The following is a 20091-nucleotide window of genomic DNA, read 5'->3' as shown; positions in this document are numbered from 1 at the left end:
CTGCAGTCTGGACTTTTCATTCAGATTCTTACCCCACCCCACAAATCTATCTTAAAACAACAACAACATTTAGACTGAATAATAATTATTCTGAAGTAAAGGTTTACTTGTTTATATTTTTACATATTTATTTTGTGATGTTTCAGTTGGTCCATGTAACATTACCGTACCTCTGCTGGTTTTGGATTTATCCTTGTGTACAAACACTGTCATCTAGTGGATGCATAAAATTATGTACTTTCTGTCCAGAGATCTTTAATTTATCATAACCGATTAGCTGTTTGCAGGTGCACATTTGTTCTTCAAAAGGGAGAAAGTGTGTATATATATATATATATATATATATATATATATATATCCATAGCTTTCAAAAGCCATTGACTTTTTATTTTTATTTACTGTGTTATGCTGTTAGTGTGGTGCCTTTGCAACAGCAGCCATGATGGTTGGTGTTGCAAAGTGCTGTTCCTTTGTTCAATTTCAAACCACAGAGGCAAGGAAATGTAATGCCAGGAAAATGTGATGTTAGGTGACTGGATTGCTTCCAAATGACTCTTAAGGACCATCTGCTTTTGGAGTTCCCTGATAGCATCGAGGAACACTGGACCAAGCTAAAAACATCCATTATTGCAGCCTGTGAACAAATTATTGGATACCAAACCAAGAAACACCAGGACCGGCTTGATGAGAATGACAGTGAGATTTAACGCATTACTGACAAAAAAAGGAAGAAAGAAATTGTGCCACTAATTAAAAAACCTATGCCAACGCTAAGGCTGAGGTTCAAAGAAGAACTAAAGAACACCTGGTTGATAAAAAAAAAACCCTCAAGAAATCTGGCACTTAGCCGACACTCATGATGCACAGAGTTTCTTTAAAGCCACAAAGACCATCTATGGGCCAATAATTCATGGCATATGCCCCCTACACTCAACAGATGGTACCACACTTCTAAAAGATAAAGAAACTATTGCACTGTGCTGGAAAGAATACTACCAGCATCTCCTTAACTGCAACTCCACCATGGCTGTTAAGGTCCTCTCACAAATTCCACAAAAACAAATTAGAGATGAGCTTGCAGTATCTCCAAATCTGGGAGAACTGTGTACAGATATTAACCAAATGAAGAACAACAAAGCCAGCGGACCTGGTGGGATACCTGGCAAAGTCTTCAAAGTGGCTGGAACTGAACTTACACAATAACTTCACAAGCTCATTGAAAAAATCTGGGAAAGAGAGGAGATCCCAGCAGCCGTTAGGGATGCCAAAATTATCAACCTATTTTAAAAATGTAATAGAATGGATTGCGGAAACTATTGAGGCATCTCTTTATTAGATGCGGCCAGCAAAATTCTTGCAAGGATCTTAGCAAATTGCCTTCTAACAATATCCGAGGCTACCCTTCCTAATCCCAAAATGGTTTTTGACCTTCTAGGGGGACAGTGGACATGATTTTCACCACTCAACATTTTCAAGAGCAAAACCAACCCCTGCACAGTGATACCTCGGGTTAAGAACTTAATTCGTTCCAGAGGTCCATTCTTAACCTGAAATGGTTCTTAACTTGAGGTGTGCTTTCGCTAATGGGGCCTCCCGCTGCTGCTGGCATGCGATTTCTGTTCTTATCCTGGCAAAGTTCTTAACCTGGAGCAACCACTTCCTGGTTAGTGGAGTTTGTAACCCAAAATGTCTGTAACCTGAAGCGTCTGTAACCCGAGGTACCACTGTATATGGCATTTATTGACCTGACTAAGGCTTTTCGACACTGTAAATCGTAATGCCCCATAGACTGTCCTTCTCAAAATTGGCTGCTCAGATAAATTTGTGAACATCATTCAGCTCCTCCATGATATTATGACAGCAGCAATCACAGATAACAATGGCTCTCAAAGTGAACCATTCACAGTGGGATCAGGTGTTAAACAGAGTTGTGTAATCGCCCCCACTCTATTTATTAGTATCATTGCCATGATCCTACATTTTGTCAAAGGGAAACTCCCCACTGGAGTAGAAATCATATATCAAACAGATAGAAAGCTCTTTAATCTGAACACGCTGAAAGCAAAGAGTAAGGTTACTGTAACTTCTGTCATAGTGCTTCAGTATGATAATGACCACATAGTGTGTGCACGCTCAGAGGATAACCTCCAAGCCGTCCTAAATATCTTTGCAGAAGCTTACGAAAAGCTTGGCCTATCGCTCAACATCCAAAAAACCAAAGTGCTGCACCGACAAGCACAAAAACAACCCCTCTGCAGCGCCACAAATCCAACTCAATGGTGTATCACTGGAAAGTGTCAATCAGTTCTCCTACCAGGGCAGTTATCTTTCCACACGGGCCAACATTAATGCTGAAATCCAGCATCACCTGAGCTCTGCGAGTGCGGCTTTCTCCCAATTGACATTCGCAGGGAAACCAAAATGCTTGTATACAAAGCTATTGCACTGCCAACCTTACTGTATGCTTGTGAAACATGGACCACTTATAAACGCCATCTCCAACTCCTCAAAAGATTCCATCAACGGTGTCTCCGAAAAATTTTACACATCACTTGGGAAGACAGGTGAACTAATACCAGTGTACTGGAAGAAGCAAAGATCACTAGTGTTGAAGCAATGAATCTTCAGCATCAACTTTTTGGACTGGTCATGTTGTGCGGATGCCTGATTATCGTCTTCCAAAGCAACTACAGTGGTACCTCAGGTTATGGACACTTCAGGTTGCAGATGCTTCAGGTTACAGACTCCGCTAACCCAGAACTTTGCTTCAGGATGAGAACAAAAATTGTGCGGCGGCGGCAGCGGGAGGCCCCATTAGCTACAGTGGTGCTTCAGATTAAGAAATGTTTCAGGTTAAGAACGGACCTCCAGAACAAATTAAGTTCTTAACCTGAGGTACCACTGTACTCTATTCCAAACTTAAAAATGGAAGGGTAATGGTGGTGGTCAACAAAAGAGGTTTAAAGCCAGGTTTAAAGGTTTGTCAGGGCAAATCTAAGAAAATGTAGTATAAACACCAACAACTGGGAAACACTGGCCTGCGAGCGCTCCAGTTGGAGAACAGTCTTGACCAAAGGTGTCATGGATGCTCAAACTCAGGACACAAGGGAGAAATGTGCTAAGTGGAAGGCACGTTTGGCAAACCCTCACCATGATCAACTCCAGCTCAGAAACCTAGGTCCCCACTGTGGAAGGACGTGTGGATCAGAATTGGTCTCCACAGTCACTTACGGACTTATTGTTAAAACCGTGTTCATGGAAGACAATCTTACTCAGCTATGAGCGATCGCCAAAGAGGGGTCAACCCTGCTCACCTGTCAAACTTGGCCAATTCTTTTTTCTCCCAGGAGCTCCAAATGGCTCTACCCACTCTTCATTGTTATCCTCACAGCAACCTTGTGAGGTAGGTAAAGCTAAGAGAAACAGTGAGTTGGCGTGGAAGGTCATCCAATAAATTTCCTGGCCGAGTGGATTCCAACCCTTCACCTCTAAGATTCCTAGTCAGGAACTCTAACCGCTACCTACCACCGTCTTTTGTCTCCGCCAACCTGCGTCTAAAAGAATGGTTTCCAAACGATCTTGAATTTACCCACCGAAACAAGGAGATGCATTTCTCTACACTTTCCTATCTCTGGGCGACTTTTCCCTGCTCAGCTCCCTCGCAAAGCATACTGGGATTACCATAGATACTGCTCGTTTCAGAAGGGCGCCAGCTTTCTGGTGCGTGGGGAGGTTTTTCCCATCCAAGACGTTACGTGACCTCCGCTCTAGCTTTCCTTCCCTATGGTCATTGCGCCTCTCCGCCGGCCATGAAATCCGCCTTTGTCACCGTGGGCACGACCAGCTTCGACGACCTCATCGCCGCCGTGACGGCTCCGGAGGCTCTGCAGGCGAGGCTCTTCCACCTTCTTGCCCCCTCTCTTTTCCCGCTTCTCCCGACTTTGGCCGCCGTCGCTAGGCAACCGCCGGAGGCGAGCGATGGACGGGCGGAAACGGGGCGTGTAGCCGGCGTGGCGTCACATCCGGCATCTTCTAGGAGTTCTGCGACTCTTGCTTTTTTTCTGAGTCCCTGTCTGGAATGTTGCTTCCAATAAGAAAGGGAACCCCAGTATTGTTCCGCACTTTGCATGGAAGGATATTGGGGGTGGGGGTGAACGTGATAGGTGAAGAAAGACAAAGGTGCAGGATGATTCCTGCCCGTCCTCTAGCTTGGGTTACTCAGAAGTAAATTCCACACTGATCCATGGAGGAGACTGCACTGTGCATTCACATTATAAGCAGGCATAGCTTCTTCCCGCAAAACGTCTTGGAAGCAGCACTTTGGTTAAGGGCGCCGAGTGTTATTGGGAGACACACGTACACAGAGGTAGACTTTCCTGGGTAGGGGTATTATTATTTAGGGGTAAACCGCTCTAAAAATTGGAGGTCCATGAGGGGGAACATGGGAGTGGGGTCTTCTAGCAACTCTGAGCACCCTTAACAGTTCCCATTGTACTTTTTGGGGGTGGTAGTGCTGGTGGATTGTACCTCAGTGGTGCAATCCATGTCACGTTTATCACCAGAAATAAGCACTCTTATTGTTTTAATGCAGGGCTGGGGATCCTGTGACCCTCCAGATTTCCCTGGGGGCTTCAGCTTCCATCATTCTCAGGCATACGCCATTCTGGCTGGGGCTGATGGGCAAGCCTGTGCAGAGCTGGTCTGAGGCCCAGGGCAGGAGTCTTAGAATAAACTCCAAAATCCCTGGTGGGCCTCTGTGGGTGACTTAGCCCTCTGAGGCCCAGGGCAAGTGTACCTGGCTGCCTCCTCTCCTTCACGTGCCTGCTGATGGGAGCTGCAGTCCAACATCTGGGCAGCCACAGGTCTTCCATCTCTGTTTTAATGGGAGTTAACAGATACAAGTGGAATATCAGAAGTGTATTAGCAGCCTGTCTGTGCTTGTGTGGCCCTTGATTTAAATATGAATCTGCCTGGTCGAGCAGCAGCCTCCCATCTATGCAGGGATGAATGCACCAAAGCCTAGTGGAATAAATGGGCTTAATGGAATTTAATTCTGCATAGGATTAGTAAGAGACCAGTACAATTTTATAGCAAAATCTCCACCATTAAGAATGGTGGATAAGAATGGGGGTAAGAATCCCCACAATTGGGACGCAGGTGGCGCTGTGGGTTAAAGCCTCAGCGCCTAGGGCTTGCCGATCGAAAGGTCGGCGGTTCGAATCCCTGTGGCGGGGTGCGCTCCCGCTGCTCGGTCCCAGCGCCTGCCAACCTAGCAGTTCGAAAGCACCTCCGGGTGCAAGTAGATAAATAGGGACCGCTTACCGGCGGGAAGGTAAACGGCGTTTCCGTGTGCGGCTCTGGCTCGCCAGAGCAGCGATGTCACGCTGGCCACGTGACCCGGAAGTGTCTCCGGACAGCGCTGGCCCCTGGCCTCTTAAGTGAGATGGGTGCACAACCCCAGAGTCTGTCAAGACTGGCCCGTATGGGCAGGGGTACCTTTACCTTTACCTTTAAGAATCCCCACTGGATTATGGGGAAACACTTTCGCACCCAAATTGTCCCAAATTGTCCCTGCACAGCTACCCTGCTTGCAATACAAAGTCCAAGGCAAGCAGTAATTAATTCACAGAAAATGATATTGAATATGTGGGTTACAGATACAAGATTGCATTACGTACCTAATTAAGGTTAATGCAAATGACAGTTTTATCATATGTGATGTACACTAATTTCATTTTACGGTTTATACATAAAGGCTGTCTCACCAGGAAGATACAAGCACACTGATAAGTTGCCAAATGCTCCTATGTATTTTTGCATCGGGCTAGGCTTTATGTACTTGGAGGGGCAAATTAGCTCACACTCGCAGCATCTGATGTGCTATTCTTGCATTTAACTTAAGTCAGTACCAAGTCTGATTGTAATTTCCTTTCCCTCTACAGGTTTTACAGGATCTTGGCTACAGCAGACTTGTCCTTCAGGTTGGCAGGGGCACAGTTTGCCCTGTTTCAACCAGCACACCTACATTTACCCTGGAAGTGTTCAGGTTCAAGAACTCACTCTCTGAAGATGTGCAAACAGCCGATCTAGTCATAAGTCATGCAGGTAAAACTTCTATTTCAATGAGAAAAGTCTTGATTGGCATCAACATATCCCACCACATATGGGATGTTAAACCAACTGTGCTATATCCTCTCCACCACAGTAGTGAGGGTTCCAAGGCTGGCATAGTTTCACATCCTTTCTGATGTTGTGTCAGGATAACATGGAGCTTTTAATTTGGTGAATCAAAGGCCTCCCCAGATCTGGCCCAGTGCCCTTCTGAGGGGCATTTTGTCTGGAGAGAGGGAGGTCTGCAGCATCTTACGGGCTCTTAGCCACCCTTCTACCAAACACAGGATTGCTTTCTTAATATGTGTTTTATGCCCCTCAGTGTAATGTTAAATACATCAAATTAATGGGAGTATGGATGTTTGACAAGGTCAGTCTTCAGAGGAACAAAAGCCCTCAAAAGGTAGATGTTGCTGGATATTCATTTCTAGCCCTGGTGGTCCTTGGCATGAATTCTTGTTCACTGCTAAGTGAAATTGAATGTTGTTGCTGAAGACACACCTCTTTGCCCTCGCTTTTGACACTTGAGATGTAACACATGTTTCGCTGATTGTAAGTTGTTGTAAACTGTTTTTAGCATTGTGCTTTGATTGTTGTCACCTTCCCTGGGATCTTAGTGTGAAGGGTGGGTAATTATTCTTCATTGCTATTTTACTATTACAGGTGCTGGTAGCTGCTTGGAAGTATTGGAAGCAGGGAAGCCACTACTGGTAGTTGTAAATGACAAGCTTATGGACAATCACCAGTTAGAACTGGCAAGGCAGCTGTGCAGGGATGGCCACCTCTTTTACTGCACTTGCAGGTATGGATCTTCTTTAACACTGTTTTGGTTGCAAGCTTTCCTGCAAACTTACTTTATTATTAAATTTGTATACCGTACTCAGGTCTCAGGGCAGTTCACAACACAAAGTTACAAAAACTGTTGAATCAATTTAGTGCTGCAGATCTTAATCACCCTATTTACTGGCTCTTGAGTTACCTGATGCAGAGGCTGTTTAAAGCAATGTGCATCTCATTCCCCCTAACTTGCAGGCATGGCTCTTCTTCAACACCATTTAGTTGCCCTTCTGCAAACTATCCATGTTGACCTTCCTGGAAGTAAGGAAGCAACAATGCATGTCTCAAACCAATGGACTGTGGCAGGAAGAAGAATGTTCACAATCAATGAGTCTTTTCCTGCCATTAAGATACAGCACCTTTTGTATTCTCTGGCTAAAGCCAGAGCCCCAGCTTCAAGGAATAAACATTGATCCTTACAGAGATCCCTTCTTCGTTAGCTTTGGAAGCAGAGTCCAGGTGGTGTCATGACTCCATTGACCTAGACGAGGGGGACTCCAAGGAGGAGATGTTGTAGGAAGCATGTTCATACAGTTCCTGTTGTGCAGGAGCTAGGTACTCACTCTGAGACTTCAAGACCCCTTCTTGGTTAGCCCTCTGAAGGTACATAAGCCCCCACCTACCTTGCAGAACTTCAGCAGGCCTGCTTCCAGTCAGTGCCTGGATGGAAGACCGCCTGAGAACCAATCAATGTAAGCTGCTTTAGATTTCATAATGGAAGAAAGCTGGGGTATAAATGTAAGGAAATCCATGAAACACTGAAACAGGACTTAGAAGCTGAGACTTCATGAGGGTCACCTCAGCCTCCTGAGCTTGACTTCCACACTTGGAAGCTGTATAACGAAGATACCAGAAGCACCTTTGTGGGGAGGGTGTTCTGCAGCTTAGGGGCTGCCTCAGAGAATGCCCTCTCCCAGGCCACTACCACCCAAGCTTCTGAAGGCAGAGGAACTACCAAGATGGCCTCCCCTGCTGAACCTAACACCTGGGTGCGTATTCAGGGGGATATGTGAGAAAGAGCAGCAGTTTGAAGACAACCCTTCAATAAATAAAACACCTGCTTAGTTTCCTTGTCCTCTCTCTAGGGGAAAAAACCCAAAGCAGCCAAACAAGCAAGCGAAATGTTTTCTTTTCTTTTCTGTGTTCTTCTGAAATGTTATAGTAGATGCAGAACTACCAGTGAAAAAAGCAGCCTCCACATTTCATTCTTCCACCTAGGACTAGCAGTGCAAAATATATGATACAGAATCATTGCCACTGTGAGTTTCCCTGACCTCAAGGAGCAGCCAGTAAAGTGGCACTCAGAGGCAGGAAAACCTGCAGCTTAATGGAGTGGCATCTCACATTTTGTGTTACTGGATGTTACTAGGAAGAAGGGAAGCAGGACTACTATTTATTTATTTATTTAAAATGGTAGCTGCACATCTGCTGTAATGTGCAAATCCAGCTCATTGAAAGCTTGTGAAATTGATCATGGGATCCAGCATGGTGTAGTGGATCTAGTCTGGGTGTAGGGATTACTGTATTTTTCACTCTGTAAGACGCACCAGACCACAAGACGCACCTAATTTTTGGAGGAGGAAAAAAAAATAAAAATATTCCGAATCTCAGAAGCCAGAACAGCAAGAGGAACCACTGCGCAGTTAAAGCAGCAATTCCTCTTGCTGTTCTGGCTTCTGTGATAGCTGCGCAGCCTGCATTTGCTCCATAAGATGCACACACATTTCCCCTTACTTTTTAGGAGGGAAAAAGTGAGTCTTATACGGTAAATATTTGCTCAGCCAGGAAGCTCATCAGGTAATCTTGGGCAAGTCACTATAATGTAATCTGTTGTATCTTGCAGGGCTATTTATAAGGGTAAAAGAACTGAATGAACTACCTCTTCCAAAATCGTAATTTTTGTGTGGGGGGTGTTTTTGGGGGGTTATTTTTCTATAGGACCCTTCTGAAGACACTTCAAACATCAGACTTTTCAACCCTGAAGCCTTTTCCTCCTGGACAGCCAGAAAAATTTGCTGCATTCTTGGACAAAGTAATTGGCATTTGAATAAATCAGCTGTAAAAGGAAGCTCACACATTTGAAACTACTCCTGTATATATAATTTCAACATACATGTGTGCTTGCAGTGGCAAATGAAATTAAAATATGGACTGCTTTGCAGCAAAAGAAAACCAATTCACTGACTTGTAGCTTTGACATGGCCTTAGTGGTCCAGGAAGCAAGCACTAGTAAAAATCCCCCCTCCTGCCCACCTCTAAACACATACTTCTTTGCTCAGCCCTATTTCAAATAGGGCACAATGTCATTCAGGTTTTAGACTTTTGATTATGTTTCAGTGTTGAGTTTGCCTGAGGTTACTTTGCCATAAACCATTTAGCAGGCAGTATCCATTTGGATAAGAAAATGCTTGGGGGAATAGGATTTGATAACGGGGGCTATAACGTACAGGTAACTTGCAACTTAACATGCCAGGGATTACATTCCTGGCTATCATGCGCATAAGCAAAATCACATAAAGCCAGAACACCCCTTAAAAACCATTTAAAAAATTACTCGTCTCTATGGCCTCCTCCGCACCCTCTCCATCTGCCTCTTCACCCAAACACACTCAGTGAAGGCTGCTGGCTTTCATTTTTTCACTCTGTGTGCCATTTCTGCATCATTTTTAATTTACTATTATTATTTTTTGGCAATGTGCTTAAAGCTGTGAGCACATACGTTAAGTAAGTGTAAGTTGCAAGTTACCTGTACATCAGCATTAAGCCTCTATAAGTACCTGAAGTGGAAGCTCAATAAAGATTAGTAAGATCTCTTATGAAAACTGTTTCTGTTAAATATATATTAGCAGTAGGCATGAGCCTTATTCATGCATTATTCACCTGTAGAGCTCTCAGAGCCATTGCCCTGACTTTAACATTATTTGATTTTGACCTCTTACCTGCCCTTCACCCTAAGGGCTAGCACAGCATTCCAATGTCCACAAGTTGCGTGTGGTTGTCTGCAAAAGAATTGCTAAGTGCCAGCATCTGCTGAGCTTTTAACATGACAGATGGGGTTAGCATAATTTCATGCGTAACCCCTGCTTCCAGCTGCGGTTGCATACTGTACTTTGGTCTAACCCTCTTATGTAACGGCTCAGTTTTATGGCTAAGAGCGAATTTTCGCATAGTTGACTCTGAAACTGAGAGGAGGAATAATAGAATCACAGAACGGGAAGGGGACCCAAGGGTCATCTAATCCAACCCCTTGCAATGCAGGAATCACAGCTAAATGAGATGATCCAAGGAGAAAAGATGAGGGAAATATTGATATCATACCATAGTTGGGCTGCGTTATATCTACCCTGTCCCCATGAGTTTGTAACAGGTCATCTGACTCCACCTGCAGTCTTCAGAAGATAAATGTTTTCAGTCTTTGTGACTTTCATGATGTTACCAGCTTTCATGTTAATGTGAACATTAAGCCTGAGTTCAGCTAGCCAAGCCTTCAGTGCAAACCAATCGTGGATTGGCAGTTTTCTGCAGAAAATGACCTGGAAGTACATCATGCAGCTCTATCTACTGCTTAAAGGAAAGATTGCTTACACAACCTGTCAAGAGTTCACAGATGAAAACCCAGGACCTGCTTGTAACACCCTCATCGAAGATCACAGCCCAAGCCCACCCCCCGTTATGATGCACCATGTTGCTGAAGGCCACTTTAACTGCTGTATTCATTTGCTCTAAAGAAGCTTGTCCACTGAATTTAAAGAAAAGAGGGTCTTTTCGGCTTTCATGAAATATACACTAGAATAAAATAACATGAGGCTTGATCAATATGAGAACTACTAGGGCATGGGTGGCAAAGCTTGCACCTTCCAGATGTGGTTGATCATCCCTGACCACTGCCCATGCTAGCTGAGGCTGATGGGATTTGGAGTCCTAACAGCATCCCTGTTCCTTGGTGTGCCCGGCAAAGAAAAGTACAGCCCCACACTATACATTTAAATCATATCCAACACACATTTAAAGCACGTGACTTCCCCTAAAGAATCCTGGGAACTGTAATTTGTTAAGGAGGCTGGGAATTGTAGCTATGTTAGCAGGAAACTACAGTTCTCATATTTTGCAGGGGAGCCACATGCTTTAAATGTGCATTGGATGTGCTTTAAAGTCATAGTGTAGATTGTGTGTTATAAACGAATTGGAATGAATGCTTAATAAGTATCAATCAATTGTTATCTCACATTTCCAAGTGCAATTCTCATCACTTTGTACTGTGAAAATTTGATGGAGGGGGCAGGGTATATTTGTGTGTGTGTTTAAAATATAAGCACCTGTAATTAAAACATGCAATAAAACAACCTCATTAAAAACAGCACCATAATTGAAACAGGAGACTAGCCCCAATCAATGGTCAAGGGTTCATCAACATCTGAAAGGCCACAGGTTGTTCTAGTTACTTCTCCTTATCCCTTCATCTGCTCATTTCCATTCCATAAGCTTTAGCTATGAATACAGTGGTACCTAGGGACGCAGGTAGCACTGTGGTCTAAACCACAGAGCCTGGGGCTTGCCGATCAGAAGGTCAACTGTTTGAATCCCCACGATGGGGTGAACTCCTGTTGCTCGGTCCCAGCTCCTGCCCACCTAGCAGTTTAAAAGCACGTCAAGTGCAAGTAGATAAATAGGTACCACTCCAGCAGGAAGGTAAATGGCATTTCCCTGTGCTGCTCTGGTTTCTCCAGAAGCGGCTTAGTCATGCTGGCCACATGTCCTTGAAAAACTCTGCGGACAAATGCCAGCTCCCTCGGCTAGAAAGGTGAGATGAGCACTGCAACCCCAGAGTCGTCTGCGACTGGACTTAACAGTCAGGGGTCCCTTTACCTTTTTACAGTGGTACCTTGGTTCCGAACTTACCGTAATCCTTTCTGGGAGTCTGTTTGACCCCCAAAACGGTTTGAAAACCAAGGTGCGGCTTCTGATTGGTTGCAGGAAGCTCCTGCAGTAAAGCAGAAGCCATGTAGGATGTTCAGCTTCCAAAAAATGTTTGCAGACTGGAACACTTCTGGGTTTGCAGCGTTCGGGAGCCAATTTGTTAGGGAGCCAAACCCTTCAAGAACCAAGGTACCATTGTATATCCAAACCATGATTCCCTCCTTGCATTATTGTGTATGGTGGTGGTACTTACTGCTACTGTTACAGGAACAGATGTAAGCAGTGCTTTTTTATCTAAAAATATGTTTAGGGGGTACTCTCATTTTCCTACTCATATTGAAATCCTGCCTCTCAGTGAGGCCAAACTTAGATTCATAAAATGTTTAGGGGTATGCGTACCCCTGCATCCCCCCAGAAAAGAAAACGCTGGATGTAAGAAATCTTGACTATAGCACATCCCCTCTACTTTGTGGTTCTTGCCCATCATTTTGTGTGTGTGCATATTTTTAGCCACTGGATGGTGCTGTAGTGATGTTTTTGTTTCCGGCAAGTTTCAAATATGCATTTTCAGGAGAAATGTTGCAAGTAGGCAAAACGGCTGTGAATTGAATAGTTCCTTTGTCAGTCATTTCTCTGCCACATTTTCCATCAAGGTTTTTTGTTTCCAGTGAAAACTGACTTTCTGCAGTGGCGAAGTTCTTTCCCGCATTTTCAAATAAGTTATTTTCCCTGCACATATGCTAAAAACTATGCCGACCTCCTTGTTTTTTGAACCGTGACTTCTTAGGATTTATACTCTTAGCAGTGAAAGACAAAGTAAAAATCATTGCTGTTTTCTAGAAAAAGAGGTGCTGGAACTCACAAAGAATGCCTCCATTGTTCTCTTAGTAATGGTGCCCACCTGAGAGGTACCGGAACTGAGTTCTTGCTGAAAAAAGCCCTGGTAAAAATAATACAACACCTGGCAGAATGTGAAGCACTGAGTGGATACAGACAAAAAGATGCATGGGAGTAACCTAATTAGATCACCTAAGCCCACTTAAGAAAAGGCAGTATCAAAGCCCCTCTCCTCTCCTTAAATAAAGGCCTGCCCTAATGACAGAAATGAAGGGGCCAAGTGGCTTCTAATTGGGAAAGAGTTGCACAATGCAGGGCCAGCACAGCTTTATGTACTTACCAGCTGATATTTCCAGTGAGCGCCCAAGCAGGACCTCAGATGTCGACTTCAGATCACAAGCAAGGTCAGTGGTGTAAGCCATCCTTCAGGTAGCCTAAACTGTTTAGGGCTTTGAAAGGATATTCTGTGCATATGGGTTAGGATCTGTTTTATGGACTTGTATGCTTTATCATCCTGAGTTGATGCTTTTCTTTTTAAATATACATACCGTATTTTTCGCTCTATAACACGCACGCAACCATAACACACACATAGTTTTTAGAGGAGGAAAACAAGAAAAAAAATATTCTAAACGAAACAACGGATGTATGATTTTTGTGGTTCATGCTGTGGCCACAGACATGTGATCTGACGGTGAGTTTGGGGTAGCCCAATGCAAAAATCCTGAGGATCCATGTAAATCCATGCTTTCTAACCACGTTTTTGCACCACTGCGGCCCCAGGCAACAGTGGGTGCATGATTTTTTTGGTGCAAGCTGTAGCCATGGACATACTATGTGATCTGATGGTGAATTTGGGGTGACCCACTGCAAAAATCCTGAGGATCCATTTGGATCCATGCTTTGTAACCATGTTTTAAGTGGGGAGGGAAGGAAAAGCACTCAAGGGACAAGGAACACGCGTGGGGTGGGTGGAGAAGGATGCTGTTAATAATGCAGAAGAGGGGTATAAGAGGAGAAGGCTCCTCTCCTCTCCCGCTTTGCTCCTTTAAAGAAGCAGGCTCTCTGTCCCTCTCTCCTCCCCACTCAGCGGCTCTTCTCCCGCTTTGCTGTTTCAAAACAAGCCACGGAGGAGGGAAGGAAGGGGAACCATGGATCCTCTGCTCACGACTGCAGCAGATCCCCCCGCCATCCGTAGGCATTCGCTCCATAACACGCACAGACATTTCCCCTTACTTTCTAGGAGGAAAAAAGTGAGTGTTATGGTGCAAAAAATATGGTAATTCTTCCTGTGCCTTCCCAGTATCACCCACCTTCTGTTCAATCTGATTGTGTTGCTGGGTACAGAGAGGGAGTTATTGTTCCTCTCCACTCCTGCCACCCAACCTGCCCAAGGGTAAGAAACTCAATTTGGGGAGGGGTGGTGGATGGAGACAATTTTAGGTGTGGGAAGTATTTATTTTTATTTTACTTACTAAATTTGTATACCATCCTTCATTCGAAGACCACAGGGCCGTTCACAACATCAAAACATGAGGCTAGATCTGTACAGCGTAGTGAAAGATCAGACTTCCACATAAAAATACAAAATTGAAAACACAGAATATATAATAAAGCAAAGTCAAACAAATTAATAACCCCTTGAAGCGCTTGAAGAACTTGTTACTTGTGAGTTCCAGTAAAAAACCAATCTACGTTTTCCAGTGTGGATTCCAGCTTAGTTGTCTGCCAGCCTTGGCACTTCCCGAGTATTCAAATGTATTCAAATAATAATAATAATTTTTATTTATACCCCGCCCTCCCCAGCCAAGGCCGGGCTCAGGGCGGCTAACAAGCAATAATAAAAACAAGTTGAATGAATACAACTTAAAAACAAGATTAAAATACAACATTAAAATATTAAAATGCAACCTCTTCACAGGAGGAGAAAGGAAAAAGGAAGAGGGGGAGGGAATCAAATTGGCTCCAAGCCAAAGGCCAGGCGGAACAACTCTGTCTTACAGGCCCTGCGGAAAGAAATCAGATCCTGCAGGGCCCTGGTCTCATGAGGCAGAGCGTTCCACCGGGCCAGAGCCAGAGCTGAAAAGGCCCTGGCTCTGGTTGTAGCCAATCTAACTTCCTTAGGGCCCGGGACCTCTAGGGTGTTGCTATTTATGGACCTTGAGGCTCTCCGTGGGGCATACCGGGAGAGGCGGTCCCGTAGGTACGAGGGTCCTAGGCCGTGAAGGGCTTTAAAGGTCAAAAGCAGCACCTTAAATCTGACCCTGTACTCCTCTGGGAGCCAGTGCAGCTGGAAAGGCACTAAATACATTTAAAAGTGGATATTTTGGGAGAAAAGTATGCATTTTTAAAAAGTATGTACAGTTAAATGCAAGTGTCTGCATAAGGAGAATTTGCAGATTAATGCGAGATCAAGACAGAATGGCATTGTGGGAAAGGTAGCATGGGCTGGAGACCATGAACAGGAGCTGCTTCCCTCTCCTTGTTAGGTTCTTCCTTTTCCCGTGAACTCACTAAATAAAGAAGGGGGAAAGCAGCGGCTGCTTTCCTCTGTGAAGTCAGTTTTGCTGGTTTGAATATGGGATTTGGCTAAAGGTTAAACAATTGCAGGGGGTAAGGGCTGTCCCTGGGAATTGGATGCAGTTGTTATGAAATGGCAGTCTGCTGAAGATGTGCAGATGTGCTTCTCATATGCTCTGCTCCTGTGTTTGTAAACAAAATGTGTATTATACACCATGAATTTCCAGTGTTCACTGGGACTTCTTGCCCCTTAGAAATGGGGAGCACATTAAGAATAAGGCTTCCCATCTATCTCTGTTTATCAATGCACCTATATTGGTTCACACATCCTATTATTCAGATAAATTTCAAGTTTATAGTGGTTTAATTCACCAATGGTTTCTTTCTGCTGGGTGGAGAATATTTCCTCAAGGAAACCACAGATTACCAGAGCTTAATTTCTGGATCCATGGCAGAGATTGATTTCTGATAGGAAAAACAGTCAGTGAGTTCAAGGAAAATGAGTGAATTTGGTTGCTTTGGATATGTTGGGCACAAGCAGTCAGCAATCCAAACAGTTTATTGATTGCCTTCATCACGGAGATTCTCTGCTTATTGGGCATATTGAACTAGATGATACTCTTGAGTAGACCCATTGAATTGAGTCACATTTTTTGATTTCAGTGAGTCTACTCTGAGTATGATTAACACTGGTTATCACACATTGTTTTCACACCTTGTAAAAATTCATTTCTTTCCAATCCAAGATCCCAAATCTATGCCTGCCTTCTCACATTTCAGCTTGTCAGTTTCTGTGTAGTCCAGTACTTTACTAAGCCAGTTTTCTAGTTGCTATTGATACAGACCTCCAGAGCTAACCAAAGAATAACCTATGTGGCTATAAAATGATTTTGAATAGTATTTTGACCTCGATGATTATCTTCCCAATAGTTCAGTATAAAAATCTAACAAACAAATGAAACAAATCCCTTGAACCCAGCAAGACTGAATATGATGGCATCACTATCAAAGAGAGAACATTTAAATCTGTGACAAGTTATTGATGCTGAGTTCTTCCATCAGTGTTTAAAGACCTTATTTAATCTTGCTAGAGTTATATACCAGTGGTACCCATAGTTTGGCTCCAGCTTTCTTAAAGGCAAGCCACAGGAAATCTCCTTAATTGAGTTATACATTTTGCACCAGATTATGCCCAGTATAGCAGTTTCCAAATTGCTGGCCCAGAACTATCTGAGATTCCTTTTAATTCTCCATCTTCGGGTTAATTTATACATTTGGGTCATCCTACTTTTCTTCCCTGTGCATTTTCCCATTAAGTCCTCAGATAAGTTTCTTAATTGCCTTCCCCTTTTTGTAAAAGCAAAACAATTACCTAGTGAAATTATTGCTGCCTAATCGCTTTCTACACAGCCCCTCACTTTGCTGCTGGTGGGGTGTGTGAGGACGATTGGAAGAGCATTTCTGTGTATAGTTATTTCCCTCTATCTTATCTTATCAAGGAGTGAGAGAATCTTTTTTTTTGTTTTGTTTAATGTAGGACAGAGTGTGGGGGCCATTGAGTTTATTTTATTAGGTTAATAAAGTGACCACAAGTACTGATCCATCTTTATTTCCACTTTAATTTTTTTTACGAAAGCCTCCTTCTTGTTCACATGTAGGGTCATATAATCATGTTAGGATCCCAGGCTGAAAGAAAGTACAGTTGTACCTCGGGTTGAGTACTTAATTCATTCTGGAGGTCTGTTCTTAACCTGAAACTGTTCTTAACCTGAAGCACCACTTTAGCTAACGGGGCCTCCTGCTGCCGCTGTGCTGCTGCTGCACAATTTCTGTTCTCATCCTGAAGCAAAGTTCTTAACCCGAGGTAATATTTCTGGGTTAGCGGAGTCTGTAACCTGAAGCGTATGTAACCTGATGCGTATGTAACCCAAGGTACCACTGTATGTAACTGGCCCAGGGTCACCTAGTGAACTTCATGGCTGAGTAGGAGTTTTAACCTGGGACTCCACCATCATAATCTGACACTCTAACCATTGCACCTCACTGGATCTCTGAAGCAGTTGTTTGTTCATTCATGTACTCGGGGGGATATCTAATCACTGCATCCTCTTCAGACCCGAAAGTTGTGCAGTTCTTCTACAATTTAGTCCTTTAAGTAAGTGCTTTTTAAAAAAATCACTTCAGTTTTAATTTCGATACTTCTACACCATTTTCCTCCTTAAAATCACATTTTGATTCCAGGTCTATTCAGAAGACAGTTCTGGTAAAGGGGCTGGGCAAATGTCAACTCTTGTTAGATGGCTTGGCTGAAGGGCCAAGCAAACCTCTCTGGGGTAGGGTACTGCCATTCTAGGCAGTGAAACTTAATTTTTGCAAATTTCTTCAGTGAGGGGTCTTAAAAATGTGGTTTGGGGTGTGAGGAATTCAAATCTGCTAGTATTTATGTGACTGGACAACATTTAGCTTGGTAAATCTACGTTTGATTAAAAAGCACATAAACTGCTCTCAGAAAACCCAAGAATTTTAATTTTATTGCCAGTAATGCTATAAAAAATAGTTTCTGTGCATAAAATATATCCTACTAAGCAAACAACATTACCTTGTAATCATGAAACAACATTAGAAAGTAGTGACATAAATTAATAAAAAATATAAGCAACAAGTTTCATCAGTCTTGCTTTGATTTGTTCTTGGACATAAGCCGCTGACTTGCTTCTTGGCCTCTGATGTAGCCCTCATGTTTCTCATGTGTATGCACCCTGCCTGTTGCCTCTGTGGCTTGTTTCACATTGTGCGATTGAGGGAACTTTTCATGTGGTCCTAAACCAACAGGAGAGCAATGGGGTACAGTCATACCTCGGGTTGAATGTGCTTTAGGTTGAGCGTGTTTGAATTGTGCTCCGCGGCAACCCGGAAGTAACGGAGCATATTATAGAGCAAATCTATAATATGGAACAGAACTCACTGGCAAAGTTTTGGTAGCTGTTGAATTGAGTTAGCCTGCAATCACATATCTATCTAAAACTTGTTTTTCTTGCCTTGACCTTCAAAGCACTATCGCCAGAACTGCTCAGATCCTGTGATGTTGGCAACGTGCCATCGCTCCATCCAATGGGCACTTTCCATCCATTTGGTTCATTTGCACCTTGGGCTCCCACTAAAGGTAGGGGGAAGTGGTTTTCTTGAAATCCCTGTGGACAGCAGAACGCGTGGTCAATATCTGTAACTCCATTGGCATGTATGCAGTGATGCAGAAGCATTGGCATTCTCATCTGACACAGCACATTCCCTTACTCAATGCATGTAAAAGTGCTCAGAGCTTTGGTTCTCCACCAAAGACACTTAGAAAGACTTTTCTCAATGGGTAGAGTAACTAGTTTAAGCAAGGTAGAGTGTAGGGTGTGTGTTTCTCATTGTCTTGGCACAGCTAAGCCCTAGTAAACTGGGGAGTGTTATTACTCTAGGACAAGATCTAGGTGCAAGGGCTGCATGCCAGTGGTGGGCAGGGCTAGAGGCAAAGGTGGGTAGAACAATCAGCGTGCCCATTTCTACAGTAGGCTACATTCCAGCCATGCAGAAGTCACTGGTTTTGTCTTTGTCTCTCACTCTTGGCAAGCAAAGGGGCATGATCACAGTTCAAGCTGGGACAAAAGCACTGGGACTGGGGTAATGAGGAAAGGTGACCTGTGGAGAGACATCTCCCCCCAAGCACTGGACAGAGGAGCCTGAGATTCTGCATTGCTGATCTTGGGAGTACTAAGACCAGGGGTAAACCTGGTAATCAGTTCGCCAGAAGCGGCTTAGTCATGCTGGCCACATGACCCGGAAGCTGTACGCCGGCACCACAACCCCAGAGTCGTCCATGACTGGACCTAATGGTCAGGGGTCCCTTTACCTTAACCTTTACCATACACACAATGGAGCAGTCAGACTTTGCTAATTATGAGGAGTAATTACTTTGGATTAGAGACCCACTTGTATTATCCAGTTAAGATTCTTGCTAGTTTCTGATTTCTAAGACTATCCATATTTTTCCCCTTTGGGAGGAGAAAACAGCTTTTTCTGTCAAGAGTAATAGCCGGGGTGTGGGGAGAGACAAAGAAAACAAGAAAATCTTTGGGAGAAACATCCATGCAACTGGGCAGCAGTTGACCCAAAGAAATATCTCTTAATGTATGTTAAGGGGAAATGTTGGCACACCTTAAAGCGCATAGAGCCGTTAAATCATTGGGGTGACTAGATTGAGTATTAGCTATGTACTTTGCCATTACTAAAAACAATCTAATTTTGTGGCTTTGCCTAATAATCATAATAATAAAGCCAGTGCCTTGCTTCTACCGTGAGTCATTCTGCAAATACACATTTTGGCAGGAATGTTAACTACCATGATTACTGATGTTTATCAGCTATGCAAATTACAATACATTGTGCATGGGGCTACAAGATTGAATCAGATAAATTCACCAAATTTAGCTTATCCATCAGGCGATTTTTAATGAGGGGGAGTTGGGAGTAGAGTCTGCGTGTCTTTTTCAGGCTGTTTAGGGGATGTAAAAAAACCTGAAGTCTGTCTCTAACACTGGTTTGTAGTTTTTGTTAATTGATAATAGACCACATTTCTCTTTGGCGTCTTCATGAACGTTTTACTTTTAAAAGTTAGGCAATTAAGCAACGAAAAGCTATTTAATCAGTTTGTATCTCTGGTGACAAAGTAGATAGTTTTCCAATGCTTTTCTTAATTATCAGCTTCTTTTACAAAATAAAAGGGCTTGAGAAATACTATCCACTGTTATATGTTGAATATCTCTCTCCCCTGCCTCTCTCTCTCCTGGGTACAGGATCCTTGTCAGAATCGCAGGTTCCTGCTCA

At 43.6% G+C, this 20091-nt stretch overlaps 1 protein-coding gene and 2 long non-coding RNA genes across 6 annotated transcripts in view; 2 read left to right on the top strand and 1 right to left on the bottom strand.

Annotated features, from left to right (window-relative positions):
• The window catches only part of LOC307207714, a 38675-nt gene extending 35159 nt beyond the window's left edge, over positions 1-3516 (bottom strand). For both annotated transcript variants that reach the window (XR_013834786.1, XR_013834787.1), the window contains exon 1: positions 3315-3516. This is a non-coding gene — a long non-coding RNA (uncharacterized lncRNA). The remainder of the gene's footprint in view (positions 1-3314) is intronic.
• Positions 3517-3687: 171 nt separating this feature from the next.
• On the top strand, positions 3688-9124 carry ALG13 (ALG13 UDP-N-acetylglucosaminyltransferase subunit). Of its 2 annotated transcripts, none has more exons than XM_079961793.1 (4): positions 3688-3890; positions 5943-6105; positions 6775-6913; positions 8887-9124. In XM_079961793.1, exons 1-4 carry the CDS (start codon positions 3810-3812, stop codon positions 8993-8995), a joined length of 492 nt encoding a protein of 163 aa, XP_079817919.1. In that variant the 5' UTR covers positions 3688-3809; the 3' UTR covers positions 8996-9124. The 2 variants fall into 2 exon arrangements, with proteins under 2 accessions (XP_079817919.1, XP_079817920.1); XM_079961794.1 differs by lacking the exon at positions 3688-3890 and adding an exon at positions 4064-4108.
• Positions 9125-14162: 5038 nt separating this feature from the next.
• The window catches only part of LOC307207711, a 49604-nt gene continuing 43675 nt past the window's right edge, over positions 14163-20091 (top strand). The window contains exons 1-2 of one of the 2 annotated variants that reach the window (XR_013834780.1): positions 14163-15039; positions 18275-18385. This is a non-coding gene — a long non-coding RNA (uncharacterized lncRNA). Of the gene's footprint in view, positions 15040-17273; positions 17378-18274; positions 18386-20091 lie in introns of those variants that run through there. The other variant, XR_013834781.1, reaches the window with a different exon arrangement.

The sequence above is a fragment of the Podarcis cretensis genome (genome assembly GCF_951804945.1).
Source record: "Podarcis cretensis genome assembly, chromosome: Z".
In the NCBI taxonomy this organism is placed as follows: domain Eukaryota; kingdom Metazoa; phylum Chordata; class Lepidosauria; order Squamata; family Lacertidae; genus Podarcis; species Podarcis cretensis.
Note: the sequence above shows the minus strand (reverse complement) of the source record. Positions and strands in the feature narration are given on the sequence as shown.